The sequence below is a fragment of the Harpia harpyja genome, chromosome 11 (assembly GCF_026419915.1).
Source record: "Harpia harpyja isolate bHarHar1 chromosome 11, bHarHar1 primary haplotype, whole genome shotgun sequence".
Taxonomy (NCBI): Eukaryota; Metazoa; Chordata; class Aves; order Accipitriformes; family Accipitridae; genus Harpia; species Harpia harpyja.
The window spans coordinates 13014924-13034693 of record NC_068950.1 but is presented as its reverse complement, the minus strand read 5'-3'; the positions used below and the strand labels follow the sequence as shown (position 1 = coordinate 13034693).

General features: G+C 38.4%; 1 protein-coding gene across 1 annotated transcript in view; it reads right to left on the bottom strand.

The window, feature by feature from the left end:
• HMCN1 (hemicentin 1) overlaps positions 1–19770 on the bottom strand; it is a 211653-nt gene that overhangs the window by 53041 nt on the left and 138842 nt on the right. The window contains exons 48-64 of the mRNA XM_052801508.1: positions 18715–18801; positions 18127–18318; positions 17207–17380; positions 15874–15987; positions 14322–14467; positions 12237–12387; positions 10710–10913; positions 9549–9662; positions 8378–8565; positions 7718–7814; positions 4429–4590; positions 3238–3351; positions 2903–3105; positions 2587–2668; positions 2325–2456; positions 1951–2100; positions 537–696 (exon numbers count right to left, since the gene is read on the bottom strand). Of these exons, the coding sequence (XP_052657468.1) occupies positions 537–696; positions 1951–2100; positions 2325–2456; positions 2587–2668; positions 2903–3105; positions 3238–3351; positions 4429–4590; positions 7718–7814; positions 8378–8565; positions 9549–9662; positions 10710–10913; positions 12237–12387; positions 14322–14467; positions 15874–15987; positions 17207–17380; positions 18127–18318; positions 18715–18801 (2470 nt within the window). The remainder of the gene's footprint in view (positions 1–536; positions 697–1950; positions 2101–2324; positions 2457–2586; positions 2669–2902; positions 3106–3237; positions 3352–4428; positions 4591–7717; positions 7815–8377; positions 8566–9548; positions 9663–10709; positions 10914–12236; positions 12388–14321; positions 14468–15873; positions 15988–17206; positions 17381–18126; positions 18319–18714; positions 18802–19770) is intronic.

Below are 19770 nucleotides of genomic sequence, written 5' to 3'. Positions count from 1 at the left end.
AATAAGCTACCCGTATCTATCCTCTTGGGAATTTGGTGAGAGAACCATTGGTTTTTTTGCAAAGTATTATTATTAGAGATAGGCTAGCAAGTTTTTCCTAGAGATGTCCTGTATTTAAACTTGTATTAGTATTCAATTCCAAGCAGGCTTTTGAAGAACCCATGATGAAAAGCACTAAGAGTAAAATGTTTCCATGTCTCAGATCCTTCCCCTCCAAAGGAACTTAATGGAACTTATTGACATTAATAAACTTTAATGAACCTGATGAACTTTAATGGAATTTATTAGCTGAGAAAGGAATAGATATCATATACTTATCTCTGTATAAAAAAAAAATAAATAAAAATCGAAGTAGTAACAAAGTATACTAGATTTATAGAAGCTAAAGAGGGAGATGATGTTCTTAACCTGGCTAAGCTAAGACTCAGGCTCTCTTTACACTCGCCCCGTAGGGCCCTCTTTTATGCTCCCTCTTTAGGGGCCTCTGTTTAAAATTATAGAAGATGACAATGCAGTGTCTGCTTATTTTTGCTTGCCTTATTCTTTGTAAATCGCCACTGGCAACTGTTTTTCCATCTTTAAGCCATTGCATAACAGGCATGGGCACTCCATTGACATTGCAGACGAGCTGGATGCTTTCTCCCAGGAGGACACTGACCTCACTAGGTATTTCAGAGCCAACAATATTAGGAGGAACTGGAAATACATGATGGAGGGAAAAGAAGATTCATCAGCAAGAAACATAATCTAAACTGTAAAACTTACACTGCAGTAGCTCATAAGTACTAGCATTTATTGCAGTACCTTCATTCAAATCTAGTTTAAAAAGTACATGATTATGATGTTGTTAGAGGAGGTTCTGCGAAGATAAATTCAAAGCCACTTTAATCATTCCTTAAAACAGCTAATTTACAAAATTATAAAAAACATGTATCTTTGCCTTTATATTTAATATCTACAGTTATCTGCTTAAACAATGCTAACATGTACAATATTATGACAAAATCCCATTTCATTAAACATTACAATGCACTGTAACAATTAAATGCCTGTTTAACTCTTGAGCATGTGCTTAGTGTACAGTCACATGCTCTATTGCATCAAGACTATCATATTCCTGTTAAGAGCTGCACACTTACTCCATCCTAACCAGCAGCCATTTTTAGCCTGTTCTTCTAAAGAACAAGGATGACAGTCATGCTATCCATCAAGACTGTCAGTCCCACTAGTAAGTTTTGAGCATTTCAAGCTATTTCAGTCACATTTGATCAAACAAGCAGCTTGATATTCAGCTCCTAAGCTTGGGGAAAAACTGGCAGACAGGCAGAGACACACACAAAAAACCAGCACCCCCAAGGAATGATTGCCATGACAAAGAGTTACTAGATGGCCAGCTATCACACATGGGTGTGCCTGCACACTCAGCTCACAGCTGATGCTCCCTCTTCTTCCTCAACCAGCAACTGCTGGCATGGGAAAGGACAATGTCAGAAAGCTGGAGATGCTATATAATAGGTGTCTTACTGGACAGGGGAGGGAACTAGCGCAATTAATGGGGATGAGTCATTAGGAACAGAGGAAAACAAAGATAGTTGCAGTGCAAGGCAGGAGACAATTCCGTAACAAATAAGGGTTTCTCATCTGAGCAGGGGAAAAAAAAAAAATCATAAGGAAATTCTGCCAGTATTTCTTTGCTATGTCCTCCTATTTGCTATTGCAAAAAAGGCAAGTGGTATCACTGCTTCTGAAACCATCTATGTGTGGTGCTCCACACTCAATCAACCAGTGTAGCTTCAGTGTTCAGCAGGAGGAAGGATGTGATCAGCAGCAAACACACACAGCCTTCCCGATTGCTTTCAAGTTATGTCATCTCAGTGTCTCTAGTACAGAGACAGTGTCATACTCAACCAATTATTAACCAGTTCTGCTCACTGCCCTCTCATGCCTTACCTTGGATAGAAAGCACATAACTTTTCTGAGCTTTTCCCTCTATATTTGAGGCAATACATGTGTAGGTCCCACTGTCTAGAAGCTGAGAGCGAGTGATCTGAAGCTTGCTTCCACCAGATAAAATATGAACTTCAAGAGAATCAGAGTTTTCTGAAAATATGTAAACAGGTAGTCATTCCAAACCAGGCCACAGAGAGCAAACACATTTTGAGAATTTTTTTCATCAAAATTTCAAAACAAAACAAAGATTCAGATCAGTTAACATAAGAGTCTGTCTAGAGACAGATGAAGAAGAAACAAAAAATAGGCAGCAAATAGCACAGTGGTGCCCCAAAGGGGGAAAGAAGAGCAGAAAGAGCGTGAGAGAATGTTACCTATTGGTTTTCCATCCTTAAGCCACACTAATGTTGGTGGAGGAATTCCAGTAGCATCACACGCAAAGGTAACAGGATTACTGATAGTTTCATTGACCAACTCTTGTTCAGGGCCTTCTATATTTGGTGGCACTATAAATTGAATGGAAGCAATAAGAATGGTTTCGTTATCAAATATTTTTGTAAACTGATTTTGAATTGTCTACTCCACAATGTCTATGGTATTATAATAACCACTGCAGATAATGCAGAGTATGCTCACCATAAATATTAAGATGGAAATTTTTATCATCTCGTCCTGCAATATTTATGGCTTTGCACACATATTGGCCTGTGTCAGAAACCTAAAATAAAAATAAATTAAAAAAACCTTATTATGGAGTCTTATTTTAAAGCTACAATTTAGAGATATTAACAGCCTTTGCCTCTGCCAGCTCAAGGTCCTTTTCACAGAATGAAAGGCCTCCAGCAAATACATCTCCTATGCACAGCTAGCAGAAAACACCAATAAAGGGCAAAACAATTGCTTAACAGTAGCAGAGTAGTGGCAGATGCAGCATTCCAAAAGCCTGGCCTACCTCTGCACCCTTGATTTGTAATGTTTGCCCATCTGCTAAGATCTCCACATTTGCAGACTCTGAAATTAAGTGCCTGTTCTTGTACCAGGTGATGACTGGTGGTGGAACAGCATTGGATTCACACTCTAACATCACCGGGGTGCCCACTCTCACGTTCAGCACTGTCAGTGAGGTTCCACTATGGTCTTTGATGCTTGGGGGCACTGTAGAAGAAGCTCAGAGTTATTTTTACCTTTTTTTGGTGAGAGGGCAGAAAACAACCTAATAAAAATAAATATAAAATACTGCATTTTCAAAGCAATAGGTATTATTTCAGAAAATAGTAAAAAACAAACCAAGGACAGTTAGGAAACTCTTCTTCTGACTTTCCCCAGCTTGGTTTCTGGCAATACAAGTATATTCACCATCATCTAGTAGTTTGGCTCGGGGAATCTGCAGAGTCCGAGCACCTGAAGTAAAGAGAAAAGGTTTGAGATTTATTCTGTGGTTATTGTGTCAATCTCAAATGCTATTTTAAAATTCCAGGTCCAACAGACTGAGCACAGGCACTAAATTAACCTCAGATTCAAAAAGCACTGCACTGCCATCGCTTTTTAAGGTTCTTAAATCCTTAAAAAAAAAAAAAATCCAGACAAGAGAACTAAAATTTTAGGGTAAATTTCATTAGTACTGTTAATTACAAGTTTGGGCCACAAATACTCCTTTTAGACCTGTTTGTTTAGTAGCTGCTAATAGCTGTCTCCTAACATAACTATGCCCTTTCCCCTTACCTCTGTCACTATCCCATTCTTTACTCCCCAGTCTTACCTGTCTCCACTCGTGAAGCTACTTACTGCCTGTGTCTACATTACTAATCTGCACAGATGCCTCTACTGCCATTAAGCAATTTCCACGCCTGTGCCTTAGCTTATGCTGTAACACAGCCCCCAGTCACATGATACCAGCAAGACAGGGCTGAGCAACACACAAGTGATCTTCACTTGATACCTTGGGCTGAAGATAAGCAGCAGGAGCAGAAATGACACAGACACTCATGGACCTTACTTAGTGAGGAGCTTCAGATGGTTAAGGAGACCTCAGAATACAAGGATTTCTTCCTGAGAGTTCAGCAGGGTTAATCCAGTTTCCCACTGAAGTCAATGGGAAGCTTTTTACTTTTTGTCATCTAAGCCAGCAGAATTTATCTTACCCTCTGTCACAATTTCTGATCATTTCTTTGAAAGCTGAGTCAAAGTGACTCAACTTTGATCAATACCTATATCAGAGCACCTCTGTTATGTGACTTGCCCTCTAGTCTTTTCCACACAGTTTATTTCAGTGCTTTCAGTCTGAGCCAGTTTTCTTTAAAAAAGTGAACCCACCCAACAGCCAAGAAATTATTAAACACAGTAGGCCAAGTGTCTTGTCTACTCACTGGAGCAATACTAAGAACATACTGGCTCCATAAATAGTGGCCATGGTCCTTATCAAGACAAAACAGACAGAAGTTGAGTCCAAAGGCTGTAGAAATAGCTGAGATTCCTCACCAGGCACAATAAAAGTGTTGGTATTCGAACTGATAGGTTTTCCATTCTTGAGCCAGCTGAGATCAGGAGGTGGAAAGCCAGTGACCTCACAAGTCAGAGAGATGAAATTATTCACCACCACAGTCAAATTCTCAGGATTAGTACCAACAACAAATGGAGGAACTGCAGAGAGAGATACATTAACAGTATCTATCACAGCATCAGCAAACAATATTCCACAAGATCCTGATTTACTAAAATAAAGCTGAATTGCTGAGTTTTGCCAAAGGGCCAAGTTGCAAGAATCTTTCACATCCTACAAATAGATCCGCTGCTTTTTGGATGCATCTGGAAATATGACTGAAGCCAATCTAATGGTCATTCCTGTTCCTATAATTCACGAAAATTTCAATGCTTTCATTTGCAATCCTTCTGTGTTTGAGGTTGGGAAGGCTAATCAACCTATAAGAGGTCCTGCAGTTCCTGACTAATGCACTATCAATTTTAAAATGCTGTACTCATAGGACATTTGCTATGTAAGGCAGGACTGATCACATTTACCTTGTCAGGATATGTAGTATGACTAAGTATCATTTCTTCCTGATATTGTATTGCTCCTATTCTTTCCGAAATAGTCCATTTTCTCATTACAGAGAACGAAAAATGATTCCTTCTGTTACAGTTCAGAGTTCTTTTGTTAACCAGACAAACCTGTTGTTTAATAGTGAGTTAAGCAGTTTAAAATTCTGGCATGCAAGCATTGCTCTAAGGGGTGCATTTTTAAGCTTACAAATCCCAGTATTTTTAAATACAAGAATATTTTGACATTTGACCTTTCTAAAAGAACTATTTAAAATGAAATAGCTGTAAATCTCTTCCTTTTAATAAACCCCAAGTTTTAGTTTCCACGTTTTTGCAGTGTGGATATATAAAACACTTAAGAGGAAAGCAAAAGCATGTTCTTGGCTCTATTGGGTAGAAAAATCATTCCAAAGAACACATGGAATCCTCTTCTTCAAAGACAGAAATGTTAAAGTATTTTGGACCATATCCACCAAAAATACTCCAGCTGCTGTCACTTGAATGACACAAAACAGTCATTAAGCCAAGTTTATTGCTCCTCTGTGGCACTGCAGAAACAAGAGGAGTCAATGTAAATGGGTGAATTCAGTCCATATTTTTCAGCTTGGAATAACTGAAGGTTATTTCCCTGATAGTGAGCATAAAATGGTTTACTGAATAAATGGGAGAATTCTGACCTGATGACATTTTATAGTCATTTATATTTATCTACTTTTACAGTTACTTTCCCCCAGATGTGATTATTGGCAGTGCAAGACAGTGGGCAATTTAATATACAGGGACAAATCTGAGCTACCTTTTAATGAACTTTGCTTAAACTATGTAAATGGTAGATTTCAAATTCTGCAGCCCCCACTGCATGCACAAAGCACTCACAAACGCACCACAGGTCATCTGCATATGCAAATGTATTTGTATGTGCATAGAGATGCAGTAATGGGCTCAGTTTTAGTATTCAGCGTGAAAATTACCTATTTATTATGTAAGGGTTGAGATTTATATATAACCTATATATTAGGTTAGGGGCTGAGATTTTAAAACTGGATGCTTATATTCAATGTTTTAGAAGGTTTTATTTTAGTTTTATTACTCACCTTTGAGACAAGAAGTGAATTTTTCAACTTATTAAAAAGCATCATCTTTAATATTTTATTTAAATTTATGAAAGCAGTTCCATTAGAAACATACAAAAATGCTGGAAAATAACCTTTTTTTGACACTGACAAAGCAAAGATCATGCTGCTTAGTGATAATGCATTTTCATCAGTGCTTCACCCTGCATGGTCCCTTCCTGAACAGCTATAGTCTAATTTTTCAAATGAAACTGCATTCATAGAGAATAATAGAACCAAACTGGTAATACTGTTGAGCTAGAATTCAAGCTTCATTCAAATATTTCTTTTAAAATAATAGTATTAGACAGTAATTATTATAAACAAATATTTTAAAGACAGGAAGTTTTAATTATAACACAAATGTCAAGAAAAGCAAAATATTTTGATCTAAAAACAAAACTCAAACATCAGGAAATCTGGATAGACTCCACTGAAAGAAAATAACTTCTCAGAGAATGACTCCAAGGCAAATTCTTCCCACGACAATGCTATTTTTGGCTAATTGTATTACGAGTAGAAAAAAAGCATTATAAATTTGTTTCATTTAGTATGTAAATTTTCTGTATGTGTGAATGAGAAAAAAGGTTATTTCTTCTGTATGTAATAACCTGAATCATCAGATTCCTGGGATGCTGGTACTATATTTAAGTGAGAGAGAGAGAAGACAGCACTTGGTTTACTAGCTAGTATGTAATACATAAGATTAGCTAGCTAGCAAGGATGTGAAAAAGGAAACCGATCATATGTAGAAGACTGTGATATAAGTCTCCAAATCATACTGTGAAAGCAGATAAAGATGTAGTTGCCAGTATTCCTTGGTACATTTTAAAATGTAATGGTGGAGATGAATTTGTGGGAATAATGCTTATTTGATCTTCAATTCAGAATGGAAAGCTGAAAGTGGTGGAACGAAGAGTGGGTAAAAGGGGAAGTTAGGGTTTACTCTGAAATGTTAATTAGAGATACCATGATTTTCTGAATCCATCAGGAGAGGTAAGGGAAGGTGATGGAGAGACTGTTTTTTTTAAATAATGGAAAATGTCTTAATTTCTTGATCATATTTGTTTTGGACTTGTGACGCTGAAGGCCAAAATTTATTTTAACCTTATTCTAACTCCACAACAAAACAAAAAATAGAGAACGGAAAGGAATCTTAAAGGGTTAATTTTTAAAAAGTAAGCTTTCATAATGGTGTAACTGTTTAATGCTTTCTAATCATTAAATTTCTTGGAAAATGCATTTTATGAACATATTGAAACAGATTATATTGAAACAGGTTCCCACCTGTTTGTAATTCATGATTTCAGGGCTTAGCAACCCGTACACAGTGTACGCACAGAGCCACTACACAAGGCTCCCTCAATAATGATTTCCACCTATGTGGAATACATATAAGGGAGCTAAAGCCATGTGGTATCAAAAGCCATGTGTTGCCAAGGTACTTTAAACTTACATTTGATTTCTGGTATGTCAGAATCTCCATTACACCCAATAAGATGACTTACATGCATAAAGCTAAGTATGAGCCTAAGCACTCCGCTAAAATTAACATATTCAAGCTAAACTAACGTTTGAAAGAATACAATCAGAAAATTATGGATTATTGTACTTACCATGAACATTTAGGTTAAAATACTTCTTGGCGCTTCCAGCTATGTTTTCCACAATGCAGACGTACCTGCCAGTATCTGTTATTCGGGAATTCAAAATCTAAGGGCGGGAGGGGGGGAGGAAAAAAAAAGATGGTTGTTGAGCTAATATATAAGACAACTTACAGTCAAAGAACCAAGTGGAGACAATTAAGCTCAGCTTTCTTTTGTTTTAATAGTCTTTTTTTGTTTTAATAGCTTCATCCAATTTAATTCATTGATAGGAAGGGGGAGTTCTTCAGAATACACTATTTTCTTAAAAAAAGAAAAAAGAAAAATGTAGTACGTTTTGCAATAATTAAACTCTATTAGGGAAACTTGGACAAAACTGACAGCAACAGGTTGTCCTCCACAAAAGTCAACATTATTTTAAACCAAGTGATTTCACTGATGCAGTTCACAGCGTGACCCGACAAACAGTTGGGTCAGCAGAACTGAGGGAACTACACAGGAGTGAGAAAAAGCAGCTGAAGGACAGGAACAAGGGACAAAAACTCCTTAGGTTTGCAGCACCCTGTAGAAAAAAAAAATTCAGAATCGCACACTCAGCAAATCTAAACAGTTTTGTCTTTATTGGCAGCTTGTGTTTGTGACGTTAAAAATCAGTTTTTCACAAAAAGCTACCTGTAACCTCTTTCCATTAGACAAAAATGTGTGTTTGTCGTCTTCTGCTAGGAGATGGCCATCCTTTTGCCAGGTAATACTGGGAGAAGGGCTGCCACTTGCAACACAGTCCATCACTGCAACCTTGTTCACAAGCACAGTCACTTCTTCAGGCAGATCACCATCAGCTCCACTGATGGACGGTGGTACTACAAAAGAGCAAAATGTGACAAGAATACTGTGACTTAGTACCTCTCAGTGTTTTCTGTTCTGTTGTGGGTTTTGTTTTGGTTTGTTGTTTTTTGGGTTTTTTTTTTAAGATTGCAGACCAATCTTTTAGATTGGATTTTTAGAAGAAAGTAGTGAAATCTTCAGTGAATACAGTGAAAGATAGTAAAATCCCAAGAATAGTTCAGCTGGAACAAATCAGTATAACTCAAAGGACTGCATGAGTACTATGCTTATTCACAGCGGCTGTAAAGAAGAAGAGGTGAAAACTCATTTTCCAGTTAGTCTATCATGTTCTTTGTTGTCAGAACAAAAGAGTATTTCCAAGGCAGGACCCCTTCCGAAAAATAAATCAGTGTTTTCAGTGGTAGATAGAGAAATAGAGGTGAAAAAATAAACATTTCCCAAGGCAAAAACCTTGAGTACATCAACAGACAATGCAAGCAGTATACAAAAGCTTTCTGTGTAATGTTTGTAAACAGATCATACAAAATGGACTCTGCAGGCATTCAATGGTTGATCTAAATCATCAATTCCCTTAAGACTTTGGGAGTTCTGCAGGTATTTTAGAAAATTATGACCAATATAAGGAGAGAGAAAAGTCTAGTAGGTCAGAAGTTTGAATTGGAAACTGGATAGGGAACAAGAGATACCAAGATAAAACCTGGATTTCTACATATACTTTTGTTTCTGGTGAAGCGTGATAGGGGTAACACAATTGAGCTCCTGTAACAATAACCTAAAAACATACTGAACTAACAACATTAATACTACTTTCATGCAATTCTGTATACTTCTACAAAACTCTAACACCTTTTATAACCACATTAATTTCATAGTTTACAAACATGCAGAATTTATAAACTGTAAAAACATTAAGTAAATCTGGACTATGATGCTTCATTAGTTTCCACAGAACTCTTTTTTTGTCATTAAAAAGAAAAAGGAAAGCAGGAAAGCTCACAGAGCACGCGGACATCATAATGAATGGAGTCCTCCCCAGCTTCATTTACTGCCACACACATGTATCTCCCAGCATCTTCAGCCTGTGCCCGTGGAATCTGCAACAGTCGGCCTCCTGGAAGGAAAATGTATTCAAGATTTAAATGCAGCATCAAGCAGTTTCCATCATTTCCACACCACATCTCACTAGACACCTGAGCAAGCAAATTGATGAATGGTCAGCATTTGTTCTGAATTATAAGTAACTAAAGACTTTTATTTCCTAGCTACTTTTTCTACTGGCAGATACTTGGAATTCAGCAATGTTCATACTGAAATGTTAGAAAAAAGTAATTAATTCCACATAAAGGAATAACATTCTTCAGCCATATGCAGCCAGACATTAACCTTCAATTAAAAATAGAAATATTTCTCAGCAAGGTGACAGAGAACTAATAGGCAAAAGTAAATAAGCACAGAATATTCTGGTAAAGCTGTTCCAAACTGAAAAAATTTACTTCTGAGGCTTATAGGTACTGTTCACTCTATTCCTCATTTCAAGCATAGCCACATAAATAGCTTCATAAAGAGAGGACATATTAGAAATACATTTTGGGAGTGGTTGTCATTGGTCTCCCAACAGATAAGCAATAGATAGATAAAAAGACATTATCCCCACCACTGCCCTTCTTTACACACACCATCCCAAAACCATCCTCTGCACAGAATGGCTCCCTTTTTGTACTCTCAGCGTTATAAGCACCTCTTTCCCTTTCCCCTATGAGGTTACGTAGGAGCTCATGGCCATTTTTTTTGCTGGAAACATTATTTCCATGCCTCACTCCCCGGTTAAGAGGCTTTTCTACTCCAATTATGATTTTGCGAAAGCAAAACTTAATAAGGAAATAAATCAGGAACACGTCAGAGAGAAGGTATCATCGTTGTATTTTATTTTTCAACACATCATATGAAAGTTAAATGGTCACATTCACACCATTTTAGGGACTACTTTTTAAATGAAAGAAGGAAACAGCTTAAGTCCAAGGACTGGAGAGAAACATTTCCTGTCAAGAAAGTCCAAAAAGAACATTAAAGCAGTGATTTGAAGGGGAAAAATTTGTTATTACTATACAAATACTAGCACTAACACCATTTCTTAAGAGAGTGACATTTTAATACTCACCCGGTAATATTAGTATTTTATCACTAGAGCTCAGAGGATAGCCATCTTTATACCACGTAAGAACTGGAGGAGGAACAGCAGTGGTCTCACAATACAGTGAAAGGGGATTGTTGACAATCACATCTTTACTTTCTCCACCTCTTCCTGTATCTACTGTGTTACCAGCTTCCCATTCTTTATAAGGCTTTTGGAAACTAGGAGGAACTACAACCAAGGAGGGGGAAAATGTTAGAATTTTACAGCAGAAATAGCTAGTTTTAAAGTCAAGAAATTAAAAGATACAGTAATTGTTAAATAGCAGCAATAAAAATTAAGTGTATTAAATTAACTTCTTCCCCAACTTAAATTACCCAGGAAAATTCTAGTTCTTTTCATTAGAATGAACAATTGAGCAATCTAATATTTTCTGAACGCTAATAAATAACAGTGCAATACCTGATAACAAAACACAGAGGGTATTAATCAACAATAATACTTAAATAGTAAGCTATCTGGTTTCACTCAAGCTCTAATTTTGTCTAAGTTTTCAGAAATGACTAATGATTGTTCTCTTGCATTTACACACAGCGTGTAGGCCAACAGGATGCTTATGTCTGGCGCCTCTAAGTACTATTCAAGAGATAAATAAAATATGACATCTTAATTTAAGCAAAATTAAAACTTTTTCATGTTGTTTAGAGGAAGATCAGAGTTACTATGTGTCCTGGTTTTGGCTGAGATAGAGTTGATTGTCTTCCTAGTAGCTGGTACGGTGCTGTGTTTTGAGTTCAGTATGCGAAGAACGTTGACAACACTGATGTTTTCAGTTGTTGCTAAGTAGTGTTTAGTCTAAAGTCAAGGATTTTCCAGCTTCTCATGCCCAGCCAGCGAGAAGGCTGGAGGGGCACAAGAAGTTGGGAGGGGACACAGCCAGGACAGCTGACCCAAAGTGGCCAACGGGGTATTCCATACCATGTGACATCACATCTAGTATATAAACTGGGGGGTGGGGGGGTTGCAGGGGATCACCACTCAGGGACTAACTGGGCGTCGATCGGCAGTGGTGAGCAATTGCACTGCGCATCATTTGTATATTCCAATCCTTTTATTATTACTGCTGGCATTTTATTAGTGTTATCATTATCATTATTAGTTTCTTCTATTCTGTTCTATTAAACCGTTCTTATCTCAACCCACGAGTTTTACTTCTTTTCCCAATTTTCTCCCCCGTCCCACTGGGTGGTGGTGGGGAATGAGTGAGCAGCTGCATGGTGCTTAGTTGCTGGCTGGGGTTAAACCACGACACTATGTTATTCCACTGACTTCAGAAACACTGCATATGTCACAAAATATGAAAGAAAGAATAAACAAATAGTGTATTTCTTAAAGATGAGCAAAATATACATGAAATAAAAATCACACAAAACACAAAAGTATTGGATTAGACCAAGCAGGTGTAAAGGATACAAAATTATAAAGAATTCCAACATCCCACAACATTAGAAAAGGAGGCTATCAGAAGAATTTTATTATCTGAACTCTGTTTACCTTGTATATTTACATCAAATTCCACTTCATCCTCTCCAGCAATGTTGGATGCCAGGCAAGTGTAACGACCTGTGTCTGATACTTGAGCCTCCTTAATCTGCAGAGTACGGCCACTAGTTTGGATAATGATATGATCATCTGGTTTAAATGGCTGCAACGTAATTTTACATGGAAATTAATACTTTGCAAAACATACACTAGAAATAGCCATATTTGTGGAAGTAATATGATATCATCTCTCTTTTGGTCAAATTCAGGTTGTTTCAAAATCCTTCCTAAGGCAGTACATATGTGTATATATATATACACACATATATATAACCAATATATATATTGGTTTTGGTATTTCCTCTGCTTTGATACCACTACTAACAGAACATCCTTACGGTTTTGTTAATGCTTCCAGCAAGGCCCGCTTTCAATCTACGCAAAGAAAGCAGTTGCTTAGGACACTAAATTACTGCGGGTCACCAGTTAGGACACAGTCCTAAGCTAGGTGCTCCTGGGATGGCAGCCTTGGCCACAGGTGGTGCAGCCCAGCTCTCCTCTCATCTGCTCTTCCTCCCCTCAGACCAAAAGCTTTTCCTCCCTGAGTAAGCTTGATCAAGCTCCAAGTTCCTGGAGGCAGTCTTCTTTTCATGGTTGTCAGAAACTCTGCATCTTCACCTCAGCAATGCCATCCCCATCAAGCAAGGCCTCTCATGACATCTGAATAAATCAGGCCAATTCAATCCCTGAACTCAATTGGCCAAGCTGATGAGCTGATGGAAAACCTACACACGTAAAACTATTGGTTTTCTGTGAGGTGAACAACTCAATCTAACTCACCCTACAGCCGCACAGCCACTAGGATCTGCTGCCCAGCAAGGACACAGTGTGAACAGAAAACAGATGCAGCAGCAATGCAGAGATACACAGAATTGGACATTACTGTCCCTAGAATTTACATCACACATGACAGTAGAGACTACAGTAATACAACCTGTATCTCTCAGTAACGAAAACGGAACACATTAGGGAGTCAGCACTGAACTCCTGGCCTGCAGGGGACAATTAATTTAGTCCATGGATGTGAGTAAAAGCCATTTGCCCAGGGGCAACCTAAGAAAAAGCTGCTGGATGGATTAATTGCTCTGACAGTGGCAGCAAGCTGCTTACAGCCTTACAGCCACCATCTTTCTGTGGGGACCTCTCAACTCTCCCCAACATCATTTTTCATTGGCAATACAATCACTACACCCAGGAGTTTCTAGAATTACAGCATATGCTTGAAACAGACGGAGGGTGTATACAGTCTCTCCTGTGACTCCAGGCTGTTTCTGCATGCTCGGTAAATCCAGCAAGGGCTGGTCCAGCTGCAGAGGTGCAGCAGTCTGCCACGTGATAAGTGCCCTACCAAGGACAGCTAAAGCGAGATATGTTATATTCTCCTTTCTTACAGAAGAGTCGCACCATTTCTTTTTTATTTATAGCCAGCCCCCACTAGACTGCACATCAGTACAATTCTGTGGTATCGCCCTTCCAAACCATTTCTCCTCCAGACCAATGTTGTGAAGACTGCATGTGGCAGGAACCACGCCTCATTCTCCCTCGCAGAGGATCCAGATGCTTTTGTGGCTTTGTGAGCTCTGCCAGAACCAAGTGGGAGGCTCTCTGCAACTTCTGCAAGGGCAGCACTTAGAGGAACCAAGCATGGGGCTGTTCTATAATAGGGCCTTTGGGGACTTCACACAATGGCAAAAGGTCATGTGGTCACACCATGGGATGCTACTGCTAGGCAGGGCCCTCCCCCTTTAAAGCACAGGCCAGTGGCAGGCCCTGGAAACTCCAGCACTGATGTCTCAGTGGCACTGCCAAGCACCCACAAAAAAGCAAGAGTGTCAACCTGCAGAGGTCTGGCCAACAGCAAATGTCTTAAGATGTGTGAGGGGTGATCCTGCCAGCAGGACGGTGGGAAGCTGACTTCCTGCTGACTCCAGCAGTGCAAGTGAGCCTGTTACGCTGCTTGAATGTTCATTAACAGTGATAGCGAATATACAGTTATTTCTGTACAGAACATTAGAAGGAATTAAGTTTGTGACTGGCCTGTCCATCCTTGTACCAGCTGATTGCAGCAGCAGGAATGGCGTGAGCTTCACACTCCAGGGTGAGGCTGTGGTTTACTTTGATCTTCACTTCTTTAGGGGAGAGACCCATCCCTGGGATATCCCCTTTGTTAATGGTGGGTGGAACTGCACAAAAACAAAGGGAGGGAGAGGAACTTACATCACTTACTGTCCTATGCAGCACTTCAAAATTAACTGGACAAAGGGAAAACCTGGATGATAACCTCAAGGAATGCAAGTGCATTCCCTCTATAATGTGCCTCTTCCCCACAGCAGAATTTTAATTTTTATATATATATGTGTGTGTGTATTTTAAACTATTTTTAGCATACATATTATATATAAAAATATATAACACTGTGTTCAACAGTTTTAGACATGCAAACCCAACTATAGCCTTACCTAGCTATAGCACTTTATTATGTGTTTGGCTTGAATTCTATAAAGTTCAGTCTACTGCAGTCATTAAAAAGCATTTTAATGGAAACTAATATTCTCAGAAATGTGTGGTTGATCAAGAGTAGATGGTCAAAACTCAACATTTCCATTCCATTGAAATCCCAGTGTTGCAAAATCTCATTTCCTTCTGAATCAGAATGAAAACAGAACATTTCAATACTCTTAAGCTACCCCCCACCCTGGTCTCATAATTTCTTTTAAATTATTTTAAATGTTTTCAAAGCATTTTCCATTCTTTTTTCAATGGGAAATTTTAAGTTCTCCCTAATGCTTACAGTAACATAATAACTGACAGTTGCAATGGCATGGGGGGGGGAGGTTATGTTGCTACATAGCCATACTTCAGTAATGAGCTCTTTTGTCATCTTCTCATTATTCCAAATCCAGTGGGGCCTTATTAGGGACTTAGTGTAATTAAAATAACAGCATGGTTACTGTGAGGGAGCAAACCAAACTCCAATTCAGACTAGGAAATAAAAAAAAAAAGAGACAGAGAAAAATCATGCTTGACTAAGCCCATAATGAAGAGTTTGAACATTAAAATAGAGTATTAGGCACAGATGCTCAAAGGACAGTATGCTGACAGGAAGCCTGAAATGGGAAAGCTTTTGTGCATATGGTATTTTATGGAAGGATATAAAAATAGTATCCTCCCATTTTACCTTACTCAAGAGAGTTTCCCATTAGATGTTATGGATCCCCTCTCCTCCTTTTTTCCTAAAATAGTTTCTTTGCTCACAAGATTCTCTGCTCACACCTCCCATTGTGCTGCACTCGTCTGATTTGAAAATCATTACCAAAAAAGCATTTCAGAGGAAACTGGAGTTCAATGTTTCTTAAATGTCTTCCCTCGGGCGATACAAAGTTTTTTAGCCCAACAGCAGCATTTGTAAAGGATGCAACAGCAAACTTTTCCTGTGTTTTTCCTCAAGCAATGCCATGAGCTAATGCAGATGTTTGCTAAACAAAACCACTAACTGAAATCCTTGTGTTCACCTGGACAGGTAACAATCCAAAGGGAAAAAATAGAAGAATGGGGAAAAAAAAAAAAAAATTTGGAAGTATTTCCTTACTGTAGACTTCCACTTCATAGTTTTTCAAAGTTTCTCCAGCCTCATTTGTGGCTATACAGGTGTATCTTCCAGCGTTGTCCTTCTGTGCATTTAGAATCTGCAGGGTTCGACCACCTGCCAAAAGACATCATTCTTTAATAGCATCTATGTTATGCTCTTGCTTCCCAATTACTTAAATAGTTTCTGCAGCCTACTTTCAATCCTTTGGTCCAAATTCTGCCCTTAGATGAGCATGAAAAACTGATTGCTTACCACCATGTATACTGTGTAATAAATGTCCATAATTTGTAGGAGTGCTTTGGATCACAACTCCTGTTGCTTACAGATTCTTGGAAAATTTGTTAACAGTTCTGTACAAGAAATTTCTTGAAGGTATTCAGATATGAAGAAGTGATTTATGGTTCTGCACTTCATTCACAGAAAAAGGGAAAGGAGGAGTAATAGGTAAGACTAAGGAATAACAGCCTATTCAACACACAGGTGTGGATGTGAGCCTCTGAACTGCCATTCTATTTCAGTGCAGTAATTCATAAGAAAGAGGCCCTTAACTCCCTCCGAAGAATGGACAGAAGCAACAACCACAATGTGAGAAGTGTAAACATGAATCAATTGGTAGAATTTAGGACTTCAAGTGGCCACTACAACTTTAACATCCATTAATTTGTTTCCTATAGTATCCTGTGTTTGTTTATGACTTAAATTGTCTGCATTCTCAGAGGTGAGTCACTATTTAATTGGGCTGCAGGTCTTTCCAGACTGCATTCCTAGAAATTGTCCCCCCATGTAGTAATTCAATTCCTTGCTATCAATATCATCTCATTCTTCCTTTGAACACTTGCAGTTAACAATGCTAAAGTACTTGTTCATTTACATTACTTCAGTGTTACCAGTGAAGCTTGTTCCTGTTTTCCACCTCCATAAATGTGCTAGGTAAGAGTTACTCCAGCAATTAAAAATGGCAAACTACTAATGACCTAGAAAAATTCCACCTCATGATTTTTACTAACGTTGTTGTTTGTATCTCTCTCCATCTGATTTTCACACTTAATTTCAAATTATTTCCATTCATCATTAACTCCAATGAATTTAGATTTACAGAACAAAAGGATAAATACCTGAATACAAATAAAATACAAGCAAATAATCAGTTAATTGTGAAGCACTTAAAAAATATTGGAATGGGAAGCACTACAAAAGTACAAACATTGCCCTTAATAGATATATATCCTTGATTTTCCAAAAAAACCCCTCAAAACCACAAACCTGTAACAGGAAACTAAACAATAAAAGAATAAAGTGTTATGTTATTTCTCAATAACAACAAAAATTTTACCTGGCAAAATGCGTATATTTCTGTTTGATTCTAAAGGATTACCATCTTTCAGCCAGGTGATTGTAGCTGGAGGATATGAGTAAGCCTCACAAACCAGCGATGTTGGGCTGTTGAGGATAACAGTGACATCTTCTGCATTTCCATGGCTGTCTGCACCCACAATGGTTGGAGACACTAAGAGCAACAAAGTCATTAATCAGTGGAAAGAGGAAGGACCTCTATGAAAAGCCAATTTTCTGTTCCCTGTTCAGTCTACGAATCTGGTTGCAGCCTTAAATAGCTGGGAGGCACTCCTATGAGGCACACTGAAGCCCAGAACCAGACAATATTCATCTGGTTTTATGTCTTGTCCTAAAGTCAACGGTCAGCCCGTTTCAGTGGAATCCATCCACCCTTAGCCTTTGTCAAACACAGGTCACCAGGAAGCCAGCCACCACTTCTTGCGCAGCAGCTGGCAGACCCACTACTTGATGATCCTGTGAGCAGCACATTGGTATGAGGCGTGAGCCTAGGAAACGAGGATGTGAAAAACAAACTCGCCATTGTTTGCATTGGGTTATGCAATAACTGTCGTGAAAAAAGTGAAGTGCAGATGGTTTCAGCTTTGTGATCCATTCATAAATCTGAAGTGCTTTTCAGATACTCCTTCCTTGAATCAAAATAAGACAATGTACTGTCCTGCTCATTTCATACAATGTCCTATTATAGCTCCGCATTTTCTAGCTCTATATTGTCTAAAGCACAGAACTGCTGTTTCTGTTGAACTGCTATTATTTATCAATTACTAAGCTATGAAATTTTAATTGTAGCTAGGCAACTTAAGCATTGCTGTAATTAAAGAACTGCAAAATTCCAACGTGATTATCTGTTTTTTCCTGAGATGAGTATCTGCTCTGCAAGAGCCAGCCTAGCTGTCTTACCAAGTACATTAAGACTGTAACTTTTGCTCTTATCTCCAGCTGTATTGGATGCAATACATGTGTATCTCCCTGTGTCAGTGACTTGAGCATTGGTGATTTGCAGGAAACGCCCACTGGACAGAAACTTGTGATCTTCATCATCAGTTAGAGATTGCCCATCCTTTAACCAGGTGATTTGTGGTACAGGGTTCCCTTAATGGAGTAAAGAAAATTGCAAATATTAATTGTTGCATAGCCTCTAGGATATGCCAAGATTTCTGAAAAACAGAAAAATACAGTTTCAGGTGCCTTTTTAAAATATATCTTTTAGGGAGATGTTTTGGAATATGTATTCTAAAGTCTTTGAACCTCCTCTTAAATTCAACAGGCCTTTAGAGAAGAAATATCACAGCAACTGCCCTCTTGGTTACATTTTATACAACCTTTATAAGTAGGAGTGCTTAGTCCTGCTATAAGCACCATGGTTAAATCAGAAATTTAAAAATTCCACTGAACTGAAAATTCCATTAAAAACAAGCTGTCCAGAACCAATGATGATTGACACCATGGGTTTGATCAGTAAATATAAGTAATATTGTATACTTTTACCTATCACTTCACATGTTAAGGTAACTCTGTGTTTCTCTTTCACTTTCACATCTTCCAATTTATTTTCACCCACAATCCCTGGAGGCACTGCAAACAGACAAGACGACAACATCAGCAAGTATTACTTACAACCGATTTAAATACAAAAGACACGCTCAGGCTATATCTCAGTGTATGCTTCCCTTAATCACATCAATCAATGAACAGCTCAGACCTACCAGAAACGGGTCCAGATGTAAGACTTTGTAGAGGCAACCTGCCTGGACAACAGGTACACTCTCTGTTCTGCACCCCTTAACCATACAAGTCCACAGAAAGGGCAAGAGAGGAACACAGACCCATAAAGGACTCACCTGACTTCATCTTCAGAGCTAGAGAGATACTCAGGGTGCTGAGGAGTATCATCTGTAGGGCAGTATTTCTGAGTATGATCAGTAGGGCAATGGTGATGAGCACTTGTTAGTGGAGCCAAGTTTGATTGTATGCACCAGGAGGTTTTATAAATTTGTAAACCAGTTCTATCAGCCATATAAAGCAGCAAGTGATTTATTCGTTCAAAACCATGTATTTACGAGTTGTTTGTTTTCCAACAGTAATTGAAAGCATCTATCTAGAACTCTAGGGAAAGAACTGATTTATTTAAAAAAAAAAAAAAAAAGGTCATCTTGTCTATTCACATACCATGTGCATTTTTTTTTTTCCTTACCAGCATGCTCAGAGAATACAGTAGATTAAAAACAAGATGCTGTGTAAAGGTACACATGTTTTTTATGCAAATACAGCTAATTCCATACAGGCAGATGAACAAACCATATAGGTCTAAAGGCATCTTGCTGTGGTACAAACTATGTTTCTCTAGGGAAATAGAGGACAAAACCATAGCCTTAAAATACCTATCCACTCCCCAAATAGCTAACTCAATACAAGGAAACTCTTACTGTATGGCTGACCACTTGATGACATGTTTCCAAATAATCTTGGTCAACAGGACTACACAGACTCATGCGCTTTTGGGTGAGGGAGACCAGATTATGAATGTGTTGGTGAGTCGCTGTG